The sequence below is a fragment of the Meleagris gallopavo genome, chromosome 14 (genome assembly GCF_905368555.1).
Source record: "Meleagris gallopavo chromosome 14, MGAL_WU_HG_1.1, whole genome shotgun sequence".
NCBI lineage: Eukaryota > Metazoa > Chordata > Aves > Galliformes > Phasianidae > Meleagris > Meleagris gallopavo.
The window spans coordinates 3,937,182-3,956,187 of record NC_139417.1 but is presented as its reverse complement, the minus strand read 5'-3'; the positions used below and the strand labels follow the sequence as shown (position 1 = coordinate 3,956,187).

At 37.0% G+C, this 19,006-nt stretch overlaps 1 protein-coding gene across 1 annotated transcript in view; it reads right to left on the bottom strand.

Moving 5' to 3' along the window:
* The window catches only part of SLC6A11 (solute carrier family 6 member 11), a 90,094-nt gene that overhangs the window by 6,830 nt on the left and 64,258 nt on the right, over nucleotides 1-19,006 (bottom strand). The window contains exons 8-12 of the mRNA XM_019620012.3: nucleotides 11,467-11,570; nucleotides 6,478-6,602; nucleotides 4,251-4,363; nucleotides 3,309-3,446; nucleotides 533-635 (exon numbers count right to left, since the gene is read on the bottom strand). Of these exons, the coding sequence (XP_019475557.2) occupies nucleotides 533-635; nucleotides 3,309-3,446; nucleotides 4,251-4,363; nucleotides 6,478-6,602; nucleotides 11,467-11,570 (583 nt within the window). The remainder of the gene's footprint in view (nucleotides 1-532; nucleotides 636-3,308; nucleotides 3,447-4,250; nucleotides 4,364-6,477; nucleotides 6,603-11,466; nucleotides 11,571-19,006) is intronic.

Here is a 19,006-nt window from a genome sequence, read left to right as displayed (position 1 = left end):
ATATCCTACAAGCTCATGCATGAATCCTTAATTAGCCAAGGACACACGTGATCTGAAATTCATATACGCTTTACAAAGTAAAATTCTGAGTCTTTTGTATGCAAAGAAATGCTTGAGGAAGTGCCGTGAACATACCTGGAACTGGTATTCTGGTTTTCTCCTGACTTTGCTGACAGAAGCAGTAGAGTTAGGAACACTACTGTGTCCCTTTTGTGTTAATGGTACGAACTCCAAGTGGATTTTTCTGTGAGCGTCAGATGTAGAAGGGAACATGGCATGCACAGACATTTTGTGAGAGAAGAAGGACTTATTGCTATCCCTAATTCCTAAGGCAGCTAGTGGAAGGTGAAGGTCAGTCCCAGCAAAGGGCAAGAAAAAAATCCAGGAGAAAGCATATCCTTAACTTTCAGTAGGGCATGGGAATGTAAAGGGCCCTGCTTCACAAGCGTACACGGACTATGTGTTTGTTTTCCTTGTGGAAACAGAAAACTTCATAAATACTCAAAACCGCAGCAATTTTTCAGTGACTCACCATAAACCCAGCCTATGCAGACACATTCAAATATGGCAACAAAAAGAAGGCACATGCCACTAGCTGCATAGGAGTCGAATAACTGAAAGACGTACATTCCACCCTGGAAGACAGATAGAGAAAGAGGACAAAAAACAAACAAACAAAAAAAACAAAATGAAATGTCATGTTGGCAATGGTATGAATAATTCATAACATTAAATATGTATTTAATTACACAACCAGTCTGTTGGTTATCTGGCAATCTTCCTATCAAAGTTGGTTCCTTCCTGAAAAAAGAATATTCATTTTTCACTGATTTTTCTGAACGACTTTTTGTTTCACAGCACTTCAGATTATTCCCAATGGCAGCTGAATACTGCACATTTGCTTTAAGGTAGTAAATAGCGTACCAAAGAGAACTACATTGCACTTGTTTCTGAAATGCTGTCCCACCTCCATACCTTTTTTCTTCACTTTCACTTGTTATCACATAAAAGCTGTAGATAAATGCAGGAGATTTTGATTTCCAGATCAGAGCAGAAAAAGGGTTTTGTTTGTTTATGTGTCTGTTCCACTAATACATAAAAATGTTAAAAGGCTGGGAAAGAAGGCAAAATCTATTGCTACTAGAATCTCCAGTGGCAGAGACTGCAAAACAAGTAATTTGAATATAACTCAGACTTTCGGCTGCATTAATTACATGTATCTATATTAAGTGATAAAGCATGAAATAATAAACATCCTGACTCAAGCAAGCTTTTTATTGTTAATGTTTTTTTCTAACAATTAAAAATTTGCTTTTTCAAATTATTTTCAAGTAACCATCTTTGCATTTCCAAAAATCAGAGCAGCCAAAACCAAGCAGCATCTTAAGTGAGCGCAGAATCCATACACAGTGTGCACTTCATTATCAACAGTCTTATAATTTTCTGCATTATGTAGTACCACAGTACAGTTTAGTATGAAAAAAGGTATATATGCTCAACCAAGACATGTTTGTCCTGGTTTTATCAGTATTCCTTATCACTACATTGTGCAGCAGGCTGTTGGAGCACAGTGCACTGTGGAGCTGTACTTCCTAGCTCCCGTGAGTCAAGCAGTCTCAGCTACTCTTATGCAACAGTCTTCCACTTCCTTATTATTTGAATACGGCTCAATTATTCAAACTGTCACATCTATCACAGACACCATTATTTTCTTCATTTCCTGTATTTTTTCTCATTCTTAATCAGAGGTGTTCAGAGAACTGGCTGACTTTCCAGAGTCTTTGCTTCTAGGCAAGACGAGAAGAAAAACTACAAAATCAAATTAATAACATTATGGAAAACCTGACTAATATTATACGAATAATATTATACAAATCTACATGCAAGATACTTAATCTCTTATCCCATATGCATTCAACACTGAAATAATAATGAGATTCACAGACCATTGCAATTAAAATAAATCTTATTTCAGCCACTGCCTCATTTAACACCAACAGTCACCATCTTCTCTTTGTCCAGTATGAGCCCTTTACTTCTGAATAAAATTAATAAACTTCCTTGTGATGAGTTTTCAGCTCCTTCACACTGAGGTCTACGTAACTTCTGTTCAAGTGCAGAGTGTCAGGTCTCTTTTGAGAAAAACATCTGAGTAGTCTGGTACTATTGTCACTTCAACAAGAAAGAAAAAAAGAAAGCAAGAACACATTTTATTTTGTCCTAGTCTCCACTTTTCTCCCATGGAATGGATGAAAATTGTTCTTTTTCAGCAACAAAGCAAACTGAAAAGTACATGGTGCAAGGACCATGGATCTCGGCAGAATGAATGTAAGTGACACCAAATGAGTTGATGAAGCCCTGGGAAGCTGCTTCTCTGGGAAACCCTGCCTCATACTGGTGGACAAGAGACACATAATCGACTTTCACAGTTAAGACAGCCAGGGTTCTCCAGACACACATTCCTCTGGCATTTAAATCACAGCTCATCAGACTTGCAACAACCGTTCGCTTCTCTCCCTGGTGTAGGGAGGCTCTGATGTCTGAGCAAGTGGAAAAAGATGAGCAGAGGAGAGTGTGGACTCTGCCTGTATTTTCAAAGTTTTGAGAAGCTAAAACGAAGAAGAGGAAGACTGTTTATACAAGTCACTCTCTAAAAGTAGCACTGAGCAGCAGGACTAAAATCCTACCAAGCAGCAAAGATCCCAGAGTTCTCTCCTAGTCTGTGCACCATACAGAGTAATGGCAGATATGTGCCATGAATTGATGGGACAGACTAACACCCTTGGAAATTCTGGTTCAAAACAGCCCAAAGCAAACACTTTGATTTGTTTGAAAAAAGGAATTCTTTTTTTTCTCTTATCAAATCAATTTCTGCTCAGAAATGGACTTTACTGATGGACTTGGCCTGATGATATAAAAATCAATCACATTTTAAGCTTTTTTTCACTTCATCATCTTTACTAGTATTTTCATTTAACATTTTATTGCCTTCAGATTGGTCTGCCCAGAGTAAGTCAGCTGAAACCATCATCATTATATCTGGTTGGTTGGTGCAAAGCAGATGGAATTTCCTTGGCTATATAAATTCAGCTAAGATATTTCCTAAACTCAAAAAACTGAGTTTAGGAATAAAACTGAGGACATGTTTCAAATGCTATCAATTAATTGATAACAGTCTCTCAAGGATTTTGTAGTCGTACTTCTGACAGTGCATTCTGTCTATGGCAAACATTCAGGTGCTTTGTCTGTCACTCTTAAAAGACACACATTTCCTTTAGTCTATAGGTGTTGAACAAAGAACATCTTACCTCAGTTAACATTATTAGACCAATGAAATACGACACAATGGAGAGGCCAAGAATCAACAGTTCTCTTCTGTAGCCCCTTCGGAAAATCTTTGGATACATATCTACAACGGCTGTCACAAGGCTTTCAACACACACAAACTAGAACAAATGATAAGAAAGTACAAATAAAATATGTATCTCATCTACTCGTGGTATTTGGATTTCCTACAGAACACTTCAAATATCCTTCTATGCTTTCATCATTGAGAAAGACTGAATGATCCCTGAGGACACTATAAACAGAAGCTCAAACTGAGAGGAACATCATTTCAGAATTAAAAAGCCTACAGCTATGGATTTCCAGTCTACCACCAAATTCAAATATTTGAAGCCACTAATATTCATTAATATTACCTCGGAATTTATTTGTCCTGTAGCAGTTGGATTACATAAAACTTAAATCTTTCAAACATTGCTTGAATGAGACTTAAATGATGTGTGACTTTTGTAGAACTGCAGAAGAATTTCATTCTAAGGAAATTGTTCCTCAAAGGTGAAGTTCTTTCCATTTTACAGAAGTGAGACATTCTATAAGGTTATTAAGTGCTCAAGATATCTAATGAGGGAGGGGAAAAACATTCCTGCTACCTTTAAAAATCACCAGAAAATCAGAGACCTGAGCGCCTGGCTCACAGCTCTGGAGCAAGGTTTCCAGAAGAGCCTCCAAAGTGAATGCCCAGAAAGCTGTATTGAGGCTGAAGCAATGTCTTCGGTAAATAATAACAGAACCTCCATTGTCACATAAACGAGATTCAAAATAATAAACTTGAATCAATGGATTTAGGCAAGGAATCAAGTCAAGAGTTCATTCTTCCATGAGGATAAATGCTGTTTAAATCAAGGATGATGACACACACATACAAGGAACTCCAACAAAGTATATGAAGTGTGTTTATTTCATACCTGACTATCTAGTCCAAGGAAGATGAGCATCATGAAGAACAGAGTTGCCCACAGAGGAGAAAGAGGCATCATGGTAACAGCTTTAGGGTAAGCAATGAATGCTAGTCCTGGTCCTGAAACAAAAGAAATCAAAGTAAACAGTTTTATACTGGTGTACTGGGTCTGGCTGGAAGTAATGTGTTTTGGGTTGTGGCTAACATTGCTAACATCAGTATTTTGGCTATTGCTGAACAGTGCATCAAGGCTTTCTTTTTTCCCTACTCTATCTGCCCCTAGTAAGTAGGCTAAGGGTGGGCAAGAGGCTGAGAAAAGTCAGAGCTGGACAGCCAATCCAAACTGGCCAAAGAGATATTCCATTTGACATACTGTCATACAGCAATAAAAGCTGAGGTTGAGGAAGAACGTGGGAGCTCTCTTCTAAGGAGGCCATTGCTTAGACTGGCTGCAGTGTTCTTGTGGGAGATGGTGAGTCATTGTAATGCATCAGTTGCTGTTATTTTGTTTGTTTGTTGTTTTATTCCGCCATCTTTCCTTCAGTTATTAAACTGCTTTTATCTTGAACTACAACTTTTCTTACTTCTTCTCTTCCTACTTTCTCTCTTATTTGCACAGGGATAGGTGAATGAGTGATTGTCAGTGAGGGCGCTTAGCTGCTGGCCATGTTCAACTCACCACAAACTTTACTTTCATGGCAGACAAAAAGAGCTAAATACAGGATTGAAAAATTTGAAAAATTCTACATCTCTATAGACGTCTAACTACTTGGTGATGAGGCTAATTGGTAACGACGGCTTGCTTAGTAGATCAACTCTGAAGAACTTGTCCAAATATTTGAAGTGAGACTTCTGCTAAGAAATCACTGTGTCATATTCTCCTACTTCTTTGTGTGGATGTGCAGCAAGACCCAAATACCTGAATAAATAGCAGAGTGTGGTCTTGAGATTGCCATATCTAACTTATTAATACATTCTGAAATCTTTATCTTTCCTTTATGTGACGCCATTGCATCTAACATACTGTGCAAGAATACAGTTAAAGGAAGCTGCATCTTGGAAGCCATGTATGATGCAAGCCAAATGCCTACTGGATTGTTCCAAATCTGCTCTGTACTTCTGAATTTTGCTGCAAAAACATAATATTCATCCATAAACTGTATATTTACACAAATATTTAAAATACAACATTTTTTGCAATAGCAAAAATACAACACCATTGGTAGCTTCCTAAATCTGCTAAATTACCATTTCTCCTAGCCTATACTTCTCCTGTTCTCATTCACCTGTGCTCACTTTTCAGATGCTGCTAACTCCTGTGCTGTAGCAGCTTTTCTTAAAGTTAGCCAGCTTTTACAGCAAGGACACAAAGGTATTATAAGAAGGATGATAAAAGCTGTGTTCCTGCTGCAATAACTTCAGTGAAGACCTTCCAACACATTACTGCTTTTCCACTTAAGCCAGTATTTACAAACTCCTATAATTTCTAATGTTGCTGTAGTCTTTTAATCTTTTAAATATACTTTTAGGATCAGTATAAGCCAGTTATCTTGCGAGCTTAAGGGAAATAAAAATATTTTTCATGACAGTATCAGTAGAACTCTATTTGCTTTGTAGTTTTTCTTCTAAATTTGAAAAACTTCCTGAGACTTGTTTCTTTTTCTCCTTGTTCCTGCTTTTCTTTCTATTCTTTATTTATTTTCTGTTGGATTTAAAGTCACACTAAAGGATTTTACATCCACAACGACAATAAAAAACTATTAACTTTCATTATGTTTCTAACTCCAAGTGATGTTGGATACTTAATTTCTTGTAAACACGGGCCTTTTTGACTTAAAGTAAGAGCTTTTATACTTAATCAATCTGAGTGTTTCAATATATGTGCTTGAGAGAAAAAGGTACTGACATTAAGAGATGGCGTAAGCAGTCTAGACATCAAAAATATGTGGTTGGGTAGTACGTCTTAAGAAAGTCTTGAGATGACTTCCAAAATTTTTTCCAAAAAGCTATAAAGCCGTTTTCTCAAATAGGTAAGAACTCTTCATATGGATTTATTCTAACATATTCTAACAGGTAACAGGTCTTTGATTTTTTTTTATTTTTTATTTTTTATTTATTTATTTTTTTTAATATCTGCAAAACAGTTAACTTATCCACAAGATGTGATACAGACTAGCTATTCTGACAACACTGGGTATTTTTTCTGTAATCAGAAAACTGCTTTTGGAACTTACCTGATTCTGCAACTTCTGCAATGGGAACACCTTGTTCATAAGCCATAAATCCAAGCACTGAAAAGATAGCAAAACCAGCAACAAAGCTTGTGCCACTGTTCAAGCAGCAGAGCATGATGCAGTCTCTGAAAATATAAATAAGAAATACTGCAGTTGCCAGAGCCTGGGTTTCTTTCATAGAATGAGCCATAAGATTAACAGTACCCAGAGCTGCAGGAATGGGCATTAAGCTCTGAATATGATTCCCCATGATATTATGCTTAAGAGAAATCAGTCAGGCATAAGCATTTACAGGAAGGTGTCTTCATAGTACCCTGACTTGTATTTTAACTGTCTCAATTGCAAGTCTGTTGCTACTCACTGCTTTTCAACAGAATGTTTTACAAACTAGTCAAATAAAATCCTAAAAAATTGGAAACATAGTATTAATAACATTTTGTAATAGTTACTGTTGTAATAATGTGCTGCAGAGGTTATAAATTAATAAAGAAACTATACAACAATGTTAATAATTTGTTCCCTGGAAAAAAAGTCCCTATGGTTGGACTTCAGCTAATTCTATTCTAGTTACAGTATCCTGGCAATACTATCTATAACTATACAAAATACAACTCCTGTTTGTTTTAGAAACTTCTTTCAGAAGCCATGGAAATGAAAAGCAGCACACAGAGTCTAACAACTTTGTATATGCCTACAAATTGCCTAATAAGTAAACAAAGAGAGAATGGATTGAGACACCATCTCTCGGATTTATCTAAACAACATAAGACAATTAAAATCCTACAATGATAATTACAAGTCCAAAATGAATAAATATTTCTTTACCTAGATTGGAAATTTCGCGATTATAAGTCCCTTTTAAAAGCATAGGAAAACTCTCCTGGAGGAATGTGAGGATCCCTTGGAGCTCAGAGAAGTGCCATTGTTCAGCCTGTTTTCAAACAGCACTTCAGGCTGGACAAATGATGAGACTGGAATGATTTATTATAACATCCACTTTTTATAAGATGGTTTGCTACAGGAAACAGCTGTGTATTTGACAAAGTAATAAGCTAACCTAGACATCTGAAAATGAGTTAGGATCCTAAATCACTGAAACACAACCCAAACATGTAGATCTGCAAAGCTTATACCTTAGCCTGGTCAATTCACTTACTGCTACAGCTCTGGAGCAAGTTTTCATGCAAATTATTTATGAGAAGAAATGACCCTGAAAAATCTAAACAGGCTCAGCATCTACATCTTCCCATCTTTGTAATGATTCTCATCTTTGTCACAGATTTGTAGTGACTTCTTGAGAATCAAAGCATATTTCTTATTTGTCTGTTCCTACCACGGTCCTGTCTGGCCAAACATCTTTCGCAATCTTCCTGTACTGTTGCTTATTTAACTTGCTATTTTTAACCTGCGTTGGTGCTGGGCTTTTTGCTTGTTTGTTTTGATTTTTTGTTTCTGTTCGTTTTCTGTTCTGGCAAGGAAAAGTGAGAGGGAATCTGGATTCACTGATTAACAAGTCACTGAATTTTTGAAAGCAAGTGCCCAGGCGCAACAACCAGTGGAAGGAAAAAAAAGTTTACCTAATTGTCGATCAATTTTTTATAAGTATCCTAGGTAGAAAGTCATCAGAGTCAGACTGAAGTCCCAACGGATTTCAAATGATAGGAAACAGTCAAATTTTTATGAAAACTTTACATTCTTCCAAATGAATGTCTTGACAATTACCTGAATAATTCAGGGACTCCACCCTCTATCTTCACCTTGCCTGACAGCCTGGATGTTGCTGAAAATTCATTCTACCTTCCTTAAGGAGCTTCTCTGATGAGAGAGAAAAGTCTGTAGAGCTTTCTGCATTCCTGCAGTCACTTCCTTGTCTATACACATTCTCTAGAGGCAAATTCACATTCCTCTTTTAATCTTAGAATGGAAGCTTGATCAAGAACACTTACTTTTTCTTTCAAATTTTGTCAGTTTGTTAACAGCAGTGAAATTTGTCACTTTTAACCTGTACAACAGCAAGCAGCAAGGAAGCCAGCTCCTAAATTGTAACAGGGCTTATATGCTTATATGCAAAAATTACGTTGCTGGGATACAGTCCCCAGACCATGGTGGGGAGCTGCTCTGTGTCCAGCAAGGAGCTGAATCAGTTCTATAAATACAGAGCACATGAAGCAGGAACAAAAACATTTTTCTCTTCTGTCTACAGAGTCTGAAGATAATCCTTTCCTTAGGGATTTCTTAGCTTACTAAAAATAACAGGAAATTTGTATACACTTTTTTTTTTTTTTTTTTTTTTAAGTATCACTGCCAGCTGATTTTACTGCCACTGTTTTTGTCTGTTCAGAATAATCACTGTTGATATGAACTGTTGTAAATCCACAGAGGATCTGGCCTCAGGACAGGTCTCACTGTCTTAAAGCATTAAAATGACAGATTAATAAAGACAATAGAAGTTCACTTCCAGCTCAAAAATGTGTGTTAACTTGGTTGCAACTAATATACAATATTAGTGATGTGGATCAAGTTGCTAGTAAGAAAACTCCTTTTCCCACTAAAATATGTAACATCATTATTTTCCACTGCAATGTACCATTGTTCTCCAGTAGAACAGAGTGCAGAATAGCAGCAGTATGTTACAATCAGAAACTGTATGTACTACAAGAGGCAAAACCATGGCCCGATTTTAATTTTTTAAGTGGTAGTTAGGATATAAGTTTAATTCTGATTTCCTTTATTGAGAAAAGGCAGCATTTTTTCTGTCTTTGTATGTCTTAATCTGTTAACACCCTAGGTTCTCTCAGCTCTTTCTGCGGTTACCTTCTGTCCTACCCATTTCCTCAGTTTTCTGAAGAATCTTACTTTGATGCCATCAAATCTGTCCTATTGAGGAATTTTGTGAAAACATTTTGTTAACTGAATTGCAAAGCTTGAATTTATTAAAAACTATTCTGCTGCAGCACCATTCTCAGGAGCTTTAAGAATGAGCGGCTGCTGATCTTTTTCACCAACCTATGCTGTTAGAGGAAATAAAATTACATAAGCTCTCTGGTCACACATCAAAAAACCTGATTTTTGCAGTAAGTTACAAAACAATCACAAAAACATCACAAAAATTGCAGTCCTTAAGGCAGTAAAAAAGTAGTTCCAAGATAGGATGCAACTCAAAAGAAATTAAATAACTGAGAGAAAGAGCAATCTTAGTTAAAGCATCTCTTACGCTGGTTAAAAAAAAAAAGAAGAGAGAGAGAGAAAGCCCTTATTGCCTACTGCTCTGTAGGAGCGTTTGTTGCTCTCTTTTGAGGCATCTCTATCGTTGTTCTGAAAGTAATGTCCATCAGCACTGTTTGAAGTGTTTGGGACTTACACTATTTAATACAGCAAGATGTCTGGCATTTTGGCACTCATAGCCATGCAAAACAATAACTTTTGCTGACAAGTTATTTCACTGTTTAGATGGGAGAGTACCTTTAATTGCTTTTGGAGAGTTTGCATTCAGCTGGTGATTACATTTGTGTGGCTGTGGTTTCCAGATCTCTCTTTCTCTGCTGGGTCCTACTATTCTGTGTTTCTCTGACAGAAGCACAAATTGCTGTTAAGGCATTTTCTGAAACTGGCTTCTAAATTCTTCAAGTAAAGCTATAATTTAGAATTCAAATATTTTCATAATGGGGTTTTTTCTCCCAGTTTTCTTTCTTCTTTTGATTTACTATTTACTGTTTTACTGTTTATTTCTTTTATTAAAAAATGTAATTTTAGTTCTCTGTCTTGAGATGCGCAAGGTCCTGAACCTAGGCAGGGACAATCCCAAGCACAAATACAGATTGGCTGGAAAATGGCTTGAGAGCAGCCCTGAGGAGAAGGATTTGGGGTGTCTGTTGATAACAGACTCAACATGAGCAGGCAACGTGCTCCTGCAGCCCAGAAGACCAACTGTATCCTGAGTTGCATCAAGAGAAAAGTGACCAGCAGGTCAAGGGAGGTGATTCTGCCCCTCTGCTCTTGTGAGACCCCACCTAGAGTACTATGTCCAGTTCTGGGTCCCCAGCACAAGAAGGATATGGTGCTATTGGAGCAGGTGCAGAAGAGATCATCACAAAGATAATCACAGGGTTGAAACACCTCTCTTATGAGGACAGGATGAGAGAGCTGGTGCTCTTCAGCCTAGAGAAAAGAAGTTTCTGGGGGGACCTTATAGCGGCCTTCCAGTACCTGAAGGGAGGTTGTGGTGAGGTGGGGGTCAGCCTCTTCTCCCATGTAGCTAGAGAGAATGGCCTCTAGTTGAGGCAGGGAAGATTCAGGTTGGACGTTAGGAAATACTTCTCCAAGAGAGTGGCCAGGTGCTAGAACGGATTACCCAGGGAAATGATAGAGTTATAGTACCCGGAGGTGTTCAAGAAGCATTTAGATGTTGTACTGAGGAGCATGGTTTAATGGGAAATATTGGTAAAATGTGGATGGTCTGGATGATCTTAGAGGTCTTTTCCAACCTTGGTGATTCTATGACAAGATTAAAACCTACTGAAAGTCATTATCAATTTCCTTACTGATATCTATGCAGACTTACAATAGCACGCTATCTATGTGTTCTACCTTGGAGTCAGTAAACTATGGTAACATTGACATGCAGAATAGACCAAACTGTTTTAATAGCAGTTCTTCATGGAATTTTTTTTAGAGCAGATAAACATTATACAATCAAATATGGCACACAAGCATCTATGAAATTTTGTGTATTGTACACACAATTGAGCATGTGTGTACTGAGTGACTTGTGGCTGTGGAGGGGTCAGAGGTAATCAAAGAGAATGAAAAAAAAACAAAAACTGGAAAAAAGTTCTGAAAAAAGTTATAAGTTATACATCTCTTGTTCTGCAAAAAATGAGTTCAATCACTCATGTGAATGGTTGAAAGAAAAGGGAAATACTTCAAAGCGAAGCACTGTGGACACTTCCATCACTGGAAATAAATGTAAAGCATAGAATTTATTATTACCTGTAGCAGTTATTATTATAGTTGTTGTAACTTCCCAGGGCTGTCAGGCACCCAAGGCATATCGCATAAGAGAAAAATATCTGTGTACCAGCATCCACCCAAACCTAAAGACAAAAAGTAGAGTGGTTAGAAGAGGTCAGGAAGGAGTCATATCTAGTTTTATATATATATATATATTATAGTTATATCTACACTGACTGCAAATTTGCAGAGAAAACTATGCAGAGAAATTGCATCTGGTAAAACTTTTCTAAGTTGCAACCTGAAAAACGGTACATGTTGTGAGTTAAACTCCTCACTCCTTCCTAAAGTTATAAACAAGAAATAGCCCACTTGGTCTTTACACATTCAAACTAACCTTAAGTAGAAAGAGACACAGAATTTCTAGAAAAAAAATCCCAGTGAGTGAAAATCTTTAATGGTTTTATTAACAGTGTAAAATACAATGTTAAGCTAAATAAATCAGCTATATTTATCTCATTCTCAACTGATATTTTTAAATTAAAATTTAATAATTTAGCATGAAGAAAATAAAGACAAAATATGAGATTTATATACACTAACAAATAGACCAACAGGGGAAAGAGAAGACAGCTTATTTAGGGAAAGGTGATAGGTCGCTGTACAGTTAAAGAATAGAAGTCCTGTAGGGCTAATGAAATAAGTAAATTCATACTATCAGTGACAACATTTATATCCTAAATTGATCAAAAACTACACTGTAAATCAGAAAAAGATAAAAGAGCACGAACTGACACAGTACCATGATTGTCCTCACAGCAACCATGGAAAATTAACTTTTTTTTTTTAAGTTTTAAAAATTAAACAGATCATTTCATTAATTGTTCCACTTAATTTTGGGTGGAATATTACTGGAGATGATTATATGCTTTTAACTTCTGGTTTGGCCATGAGAATGATGTGAAGAATCCACACCTGCATAGCTGCACTACTACTTCCAATCCAGTAAGTTCTTACTCCTGACTCCTGAGATAAATGAGCTCTTTTAAGACTTTCTTTTCTCGGTTGTTTTTTTTTTAGAGCAGAGCAAGCAAAGCGTTTTTCAGAGGAGTAACAAAACACTGCCTGGCTGATAAGAGAGGCAGTAGCTACATAGCCATTAACTACTTCGAGTTTGCGACAGGAAGGAGATCAAATTCTACTCAGGTGTTGACTTCATGACTGTACTAATAATAGTAAACAAATCCTCATAAATATACAAAGGGGATGTACTTGTTTTGCATCTGATCAAATAAGTCCTTGGTTTCTGGAGTTGCTGAGGGTGTTTCTGTTTAGGAATAACATTAAGATCAGATTTGATTTGCATCAATGGCTTAAATGGTTTCATTGCTGTCATACTGAATAAGATACAGCTGATTACATCTCAAAGTTTCACCACTTGGTAAGGGAAAAACTGCACAGAGAAAGCCTTTTGACAGACAGGCTCTTTAACAAGATTGGAAGCTCCCAAAAAGCTGCAAGTAGCATAGGTCAACTGAAAATGCACGGTCCTCTTAAACAAAAACAAAAGCTAGGAAACTGGATCAGCAGATGTAGAATCTGCTGTTTCCTTCCGTTTCAGTCTTTGCACAATGCATTGTTGCAGGGCATTGTACAGCACTTAGATGAGCATTAGCCTTTCCTGTTGGCATACGCCAGCTCCCGAAGTCTGATTATTCCTGGGACAGCAAGTCCTAGTGGAAATGGGGTCAAAGAGGAATTGTACTCTGAAGTGAGAAACTCCAGAGCTGCTTGAGAACAGGAGCAGAGAGCACATCCTTCTAGAGGTCCTGTAGTTAGTTAGAAAATAAGAGAGAAAAATCTGGCCTTAAGTGGTATATTTTCATCTAATGAAAACAAGTCTCCTCTAAAGACAGTGACATATGACTGTGAATCAATATAAAAACAGAGGGAAATACTTTAAATGTTCTGTAATCAAGTGTTCACAAATTTATAGAAGCTGAATCAGATTGAAGAGCCCTTTGTATTTGTTGCACTCTGAGATTTCAAAGTAGAAATTCCACCAGAAATTGTGGCTAATGTTTAAAAAGGCAGGAGGAAGTAATTTCATTTGCTGCAAAGAATAATAGAATCAGTGTAGCTTGGTTTACGGACTCAGAGAACCAATGAGATTTGATTTGTGATTACCTAATATTTCAATTTCAGGTTTCTGAAATGGCAAAAACATCTACAATTGATCAAGGAAGCAGCAAACTGGGAAATGAAATCAGGAATTACAGGTAGGATTTTGGTAGCTGGAAAAATATGAGATGGTCAACTCTCCTATTTTGTCACAAGCCTGAAGATTTTGACATTTTAAAAGTAAGCAGCTAATATTACACGTCACTTCTTTATTTTCTTGCCCCAAAAACTTGTGACCATTTGACAAATCTGGCATTAAAAGGCAATATTCATTAGCAGTTGTAGGTTTTGTTGACACACAAATTATTTGTTCATCTTAGTTGCACCCAGACTTAGTCACTCTTACCCTGTACCTCAAGGAAACTTATTCTCATGAAAACTTCTACTGAATACAGATGGCCTCTTGTAGATACTGCTCAAACCCAGGCACCATCCATCTGGCTTACAGCAACAAAAGCATTATTAATTATTTCTGAGAGCACTGAATCGCTGTAGTGCATTAGCTGCGTAATTTTGTAATGTCTGGCTTAGACTAAAAGTTGTAATGTTTTCCCAGTATATGGAATGAGTGTAGCAGGATTCTGCAGAACAATGAAATTCTGAAGGACAGAGACAAAAGAAAACACTGCCAGTGAACTGCAAAACAAAGATTTTGGAGCCGGCAGCTGGTGAAAGGCTGGGACAAAAGGAGCATGCTTTTTCTGAGATGGGACTGGGCTCAATGCGTTTCTGGCATGAGCAAATTCCAGAGGAAAGAACCTGTACTAGGGAACATCCTGTTCATGCTTTATAAACTACTTACCTTGAAAGTTCTTTAATTAGTGATATTTAAATCAATTCAATAGCATGCATTCGTACATTTGGGGTCTGAAAATATTTCAGTCTTCCACTATTTTAAAAGAAGTAACTGTTTCTTCTTATTTTCCCTCACCTCATATTTTTAAAGTTTCCAGGCAAATACAGTATTAAAATACAAGAAACTTTATTTATTGTAACTTAAAATTAAAAAAAAAAAAAAAATGCCAAAGGGTTGACCTTCAATCCCTGTGTGCTCACAGTTTGCCTCTAGGTTTCAGCTGTTGTCCTGACATGCCAGGCCCAGCACCAGCTCAGCAACAGTATGGGCGAACCATAAGAATGCAAACACAGCACTGTTCTTCTGATTCCTGTGCAGAAACAATTCTTGCTGCTTGCTGGTAGGGTCAATGAGCCTATGTGATGAAGCTTTTGTCCCAAAGGGAGAAAAGACTGTAAAGAAGCTTCAGCTCTATGCCACTACCTGCTTTGTCTAGGTAGAAATGAGAAGATGCAAATTCTCTTCACGTTCTATTTTCTAAGTGGGAAGGAGAACAGCAGAGCTGTTTGTGCCCTGCTCTCTGTTTTGAGGCTTTCTCATGCTTTATTCTACAGCAATCTCAGCTGTGTCCTGCTGATTGACAAATTAAATAGGTACAACACAAATCCACAAAACAATAAAAAAGAAAGTTGGTTTGTTTACTAATATGGAGAATTATGTTTCACAAAGTCCACCCACAAAAGCCAGCAATATCCATAAATGCACATGACTATGTAACCTTAATTCAGTCTTCCTGTGTGTAGGGCTAGGATTCAATCTTCACTCACACGACAATACTACTCTGCTCAAGGAGAACAGTAGCACATATAATGAATGAAGAAGGAAAAAGCAGAATGTGTAGTGTAGTGAAGACAACAGAACATTGATCCAGAGGATTAGCTTTGTTTCATGTTGCTGCTATAAAGTTTTCATGTGATGTCATGTCCACAAATCACTCAGACCAACACTTTCACAAATGTTCTGTCATGTTTCCTATATTGGAAGAAGGAAACCTTAGAGATCAAAATTCATGTGTGCGGCAGCCACACACGCGCTCTTAGGAGGGAGTCCTTGCAGCCCTATTCCTTGTCATTTCCATGTTTCAAATCATCAGGAAATCACTGTTTATCAAATGCTTTCCTGCTCTCAGAGCAAAGCAAACAGTACCACAAAGCCATTGTGGAAACCTCCCATGACTTCAGGAAACATAGTCCCAGGATAAGCTGACCTTAACCAGCACTTCACAAACCATCACAACAACCAACTGAACGTATTCAAAAGGTGCAAATATCTAGGAAAAACAGGAAACTCAAGTAATTATTTTCAGTCTGATCCTCCTAAGAGGTATGTCATTTTAAAAATAGTATATGGTCACCTGAAAAACTTTTGTATCACAGCTAGGAAGATATCCAAGAAAGTTCACTATTCTATCTTGCTGTGCATAGCTCTTCATTTGCATGTTAGTCTACAGAAAAATGTAAGACACATAATTAGATACACTAATTCTTAGATACAGGATATTCTGAGCAGAAGTGGAGAGGTTAGTCAAAATGTGATAGTCAGAAAAATTAAGTTACATTTCACAGATTTCTCAGTGGTATAAAATCACCATAATACTTCCACTGTCAGGAGGCACTTTGGATAGTTTTGAAAGTAATGGCTGATCTAAAAGAACTACAACGTTTATGCACAATTCACTTATCCACATGTAACTGGAGCAATCATCAAGCACAATGAGTACTCTTGCATTAAATAGAACATGCACACTGCTTATCTTTCTTTCCATGACTTCTCCCGTAATGAACTGTTAACAGTTCTATTAGAAATGAAAAACACGTAATGGCAGCTAATATTTGTACACACTCTTAAGTTGCTTACTTATTTCTAACAAAATCAAGGGAATTCATTTCATAAAGATGCATTTTTTTTCATTCTTAACAGTGAGACTGAACGCTCACTTCAGCTGCAAAACTCAAAGCATTCTTAAATACAGAGTGGTTAGTGACAATTCCATAATGAAGCACTCCATCTGAGAATGTATGAGATCTCATACGAGAGTTAAATGCTGCACTCATTCTCTAAAACATGATATTCCAAATGTCAATAGTCATTTACTTCCCATTTTGTTATCAGAGAATGAGCAATCACTTCATAGTTCTCTTTTAATTTAAATTATTCATTAATTTTGATGAATATCAGCAGTATTTGTATTTTAAAGAGCAGCTTTCCTTTGGTTTCAAAGAAAGATTTTACAAATAAATCTTGTGCTGTCAGGAAATGATAAATAAAAGCTCAAGGTAAAAGCAGTAACAAGGCCTAAGTAAAACAACTCATTGCAAAACAGTCTGAACTAAAAGTACTGCTAGAAATTAAGTCCACACACCTTGAAAGGTTTAATGGTCACGTGCCAGTGTTTCATACAATATATAGAGAATATGTGAAAAATGCCCAAAATTCATGTCAGCTACTGAATATTCTACCTGTACCAGGCCTCAAAGTTTAGCACTTTCAGGTTTGCTTCTAAAGCACGTGGTGTGTGAGCCTGTGATCAGTGACTTACATCTGAGCTATCAAAGAGTCAGCAAGGCCATCTGGGTATTTGATGTACTGTACATGTAAGGGTGACAGGGCTGTAAGAAACTATATCAGTGTTAGACATTAATCTTGAAGTAGCACATTTAAAGAGGGTGTCAGATACGAGGGAATTAATTACCTGTCTAATGGTGAGTACTGAAAGAACACTTTGCAGAATCACACTCTTTCAACAGAACCTGCCAGCTGTGGACCTGACAGGTTTCTTTCGTTTCCTCTTAATCCACCTTCTGAATTAGAGTGATTAAGGAACTGCCTTTGGTGATGACAACTACAGATCCAAGTACTTCTACAGCAGGTTGAGATAAGCCTAATAATTTCAGACTGCCAAAAATCCACACAAAACACAGTAGGAGATCTTAAAATATATGCTGAACCAAATATAATGAGAAAAATGCAGTTTCTTATGACTTTGTGCAACAGCCGAAGTTTCTGCTTCAACTTATCCTTTCATTTCAGTCTGAATTTTTCATTTCTATCAATTCATCTTATAAAGGCTGCTCTCAGTTACTAACATGCCTGACTAAGCAGGAGCTGAAACTGAAAGCCAAGCTTACTTTGCTGCTGTAATCCAACATAAAAACGCGCTCATGCTATAAGCCTATACCTAGAATTCAGAGGTCAACCAGATGGAGAGGGAGCTGCTACTCAGATATTCTGACCTCGTTTCAAGATCAGACTGGACCCTTTCTTTCCTCTCCTGATAAAAAGAAGCTTCATTTTAAACTAGCAGTTACAGAAAGAGTTGTAGTTGTATATGAAGCTGGAATCTGGTACTCAAAATAGTATTTTTATGTCAGGAAAATAAAGAACACATGGAATCTACTTCCACGTAACAGTACCACATAGCCTGAAGTTTCTGAGGCATAAAACCATTTATATTTACAAGACTATTTTTTCCAGTCTTAGATCCCATGTCCCTTAAAAATGACAAAAACATCACTTAGATGAACTCTTTTGAGATACTGAGAATCTAACCAGCATGCTACTGACTGAAGTGTATCTGTTCAGTTCAGTGTAGGCTGGCATGCAACTATAAGAATCATTCCCAGATGGCTTCATAAACTGCTATTTAATACATTCTTCTGCTAAATGCTACATCTATCTATCTATCTATCTATCTATCTATCTATCTATCTACCTACCTACCTATCTTCTTATTTCCCATTACTAATACAATCTTTCCTATAGGATCAATTTAAAAATTTGGATGCTATTGCCTCAGCAAATGAGAAACACTCAATATACTTTCAACTGTATTTCAGCATATTTTCAATATACTTATTTTCCATTACACCTACTGCTTTAAGAAGAAAATTTTCAGTATCTAAGTTTATCAAATTGAAATTCATTGAACCTAAGGTAGAAATGTGACACAGGAAAATGAAGTTGTAAATCAGACTATTCACTGAAAAGGTACCGATCTCCAGGCTACCTGAAATACTTAGGCAGTAAGCAACATAAAAGAAATTCAACACAATGTTTTAGAAGTGAAACAACTCCTCCAGGCATACCCAGGTGGCATCAGTTATCTCTATGCAGCTTCAGTCAACTCAAAGAAACGGTGGCTGAAGAAAAAGCTAAGGCTGTCATGTTCAGAAAATGAAAGAAACTGCTGGATCCAAGCACACTGGCACTGACTGTGTTACCTAAAATAAATGAGGTGTTTAGCCCCTGGCCCTTATCCCCAGATGACTTTTTGGGGAAAAAAAAGGAGTAGGATGGAAAAAATAAAAAATAAAAAAAAATCTCTGCTTCATTCAGTTATATGTGAAATATAATTAAATGGGAAACTAAACCAAAACAAAATATGAACTGTGTATTCTGGAGAAGCAGAAAAAAAAAAAGGTTGGATGCTGGACTTTGTTTTTAAAGTTTACTATCCAGGCATTTTTAAACAACACAGCTTCTGAAAGCACAGCCTTCATTAGAGCAAGAAAACACAACTTGAACGGCCAGGCAGAAAATGGC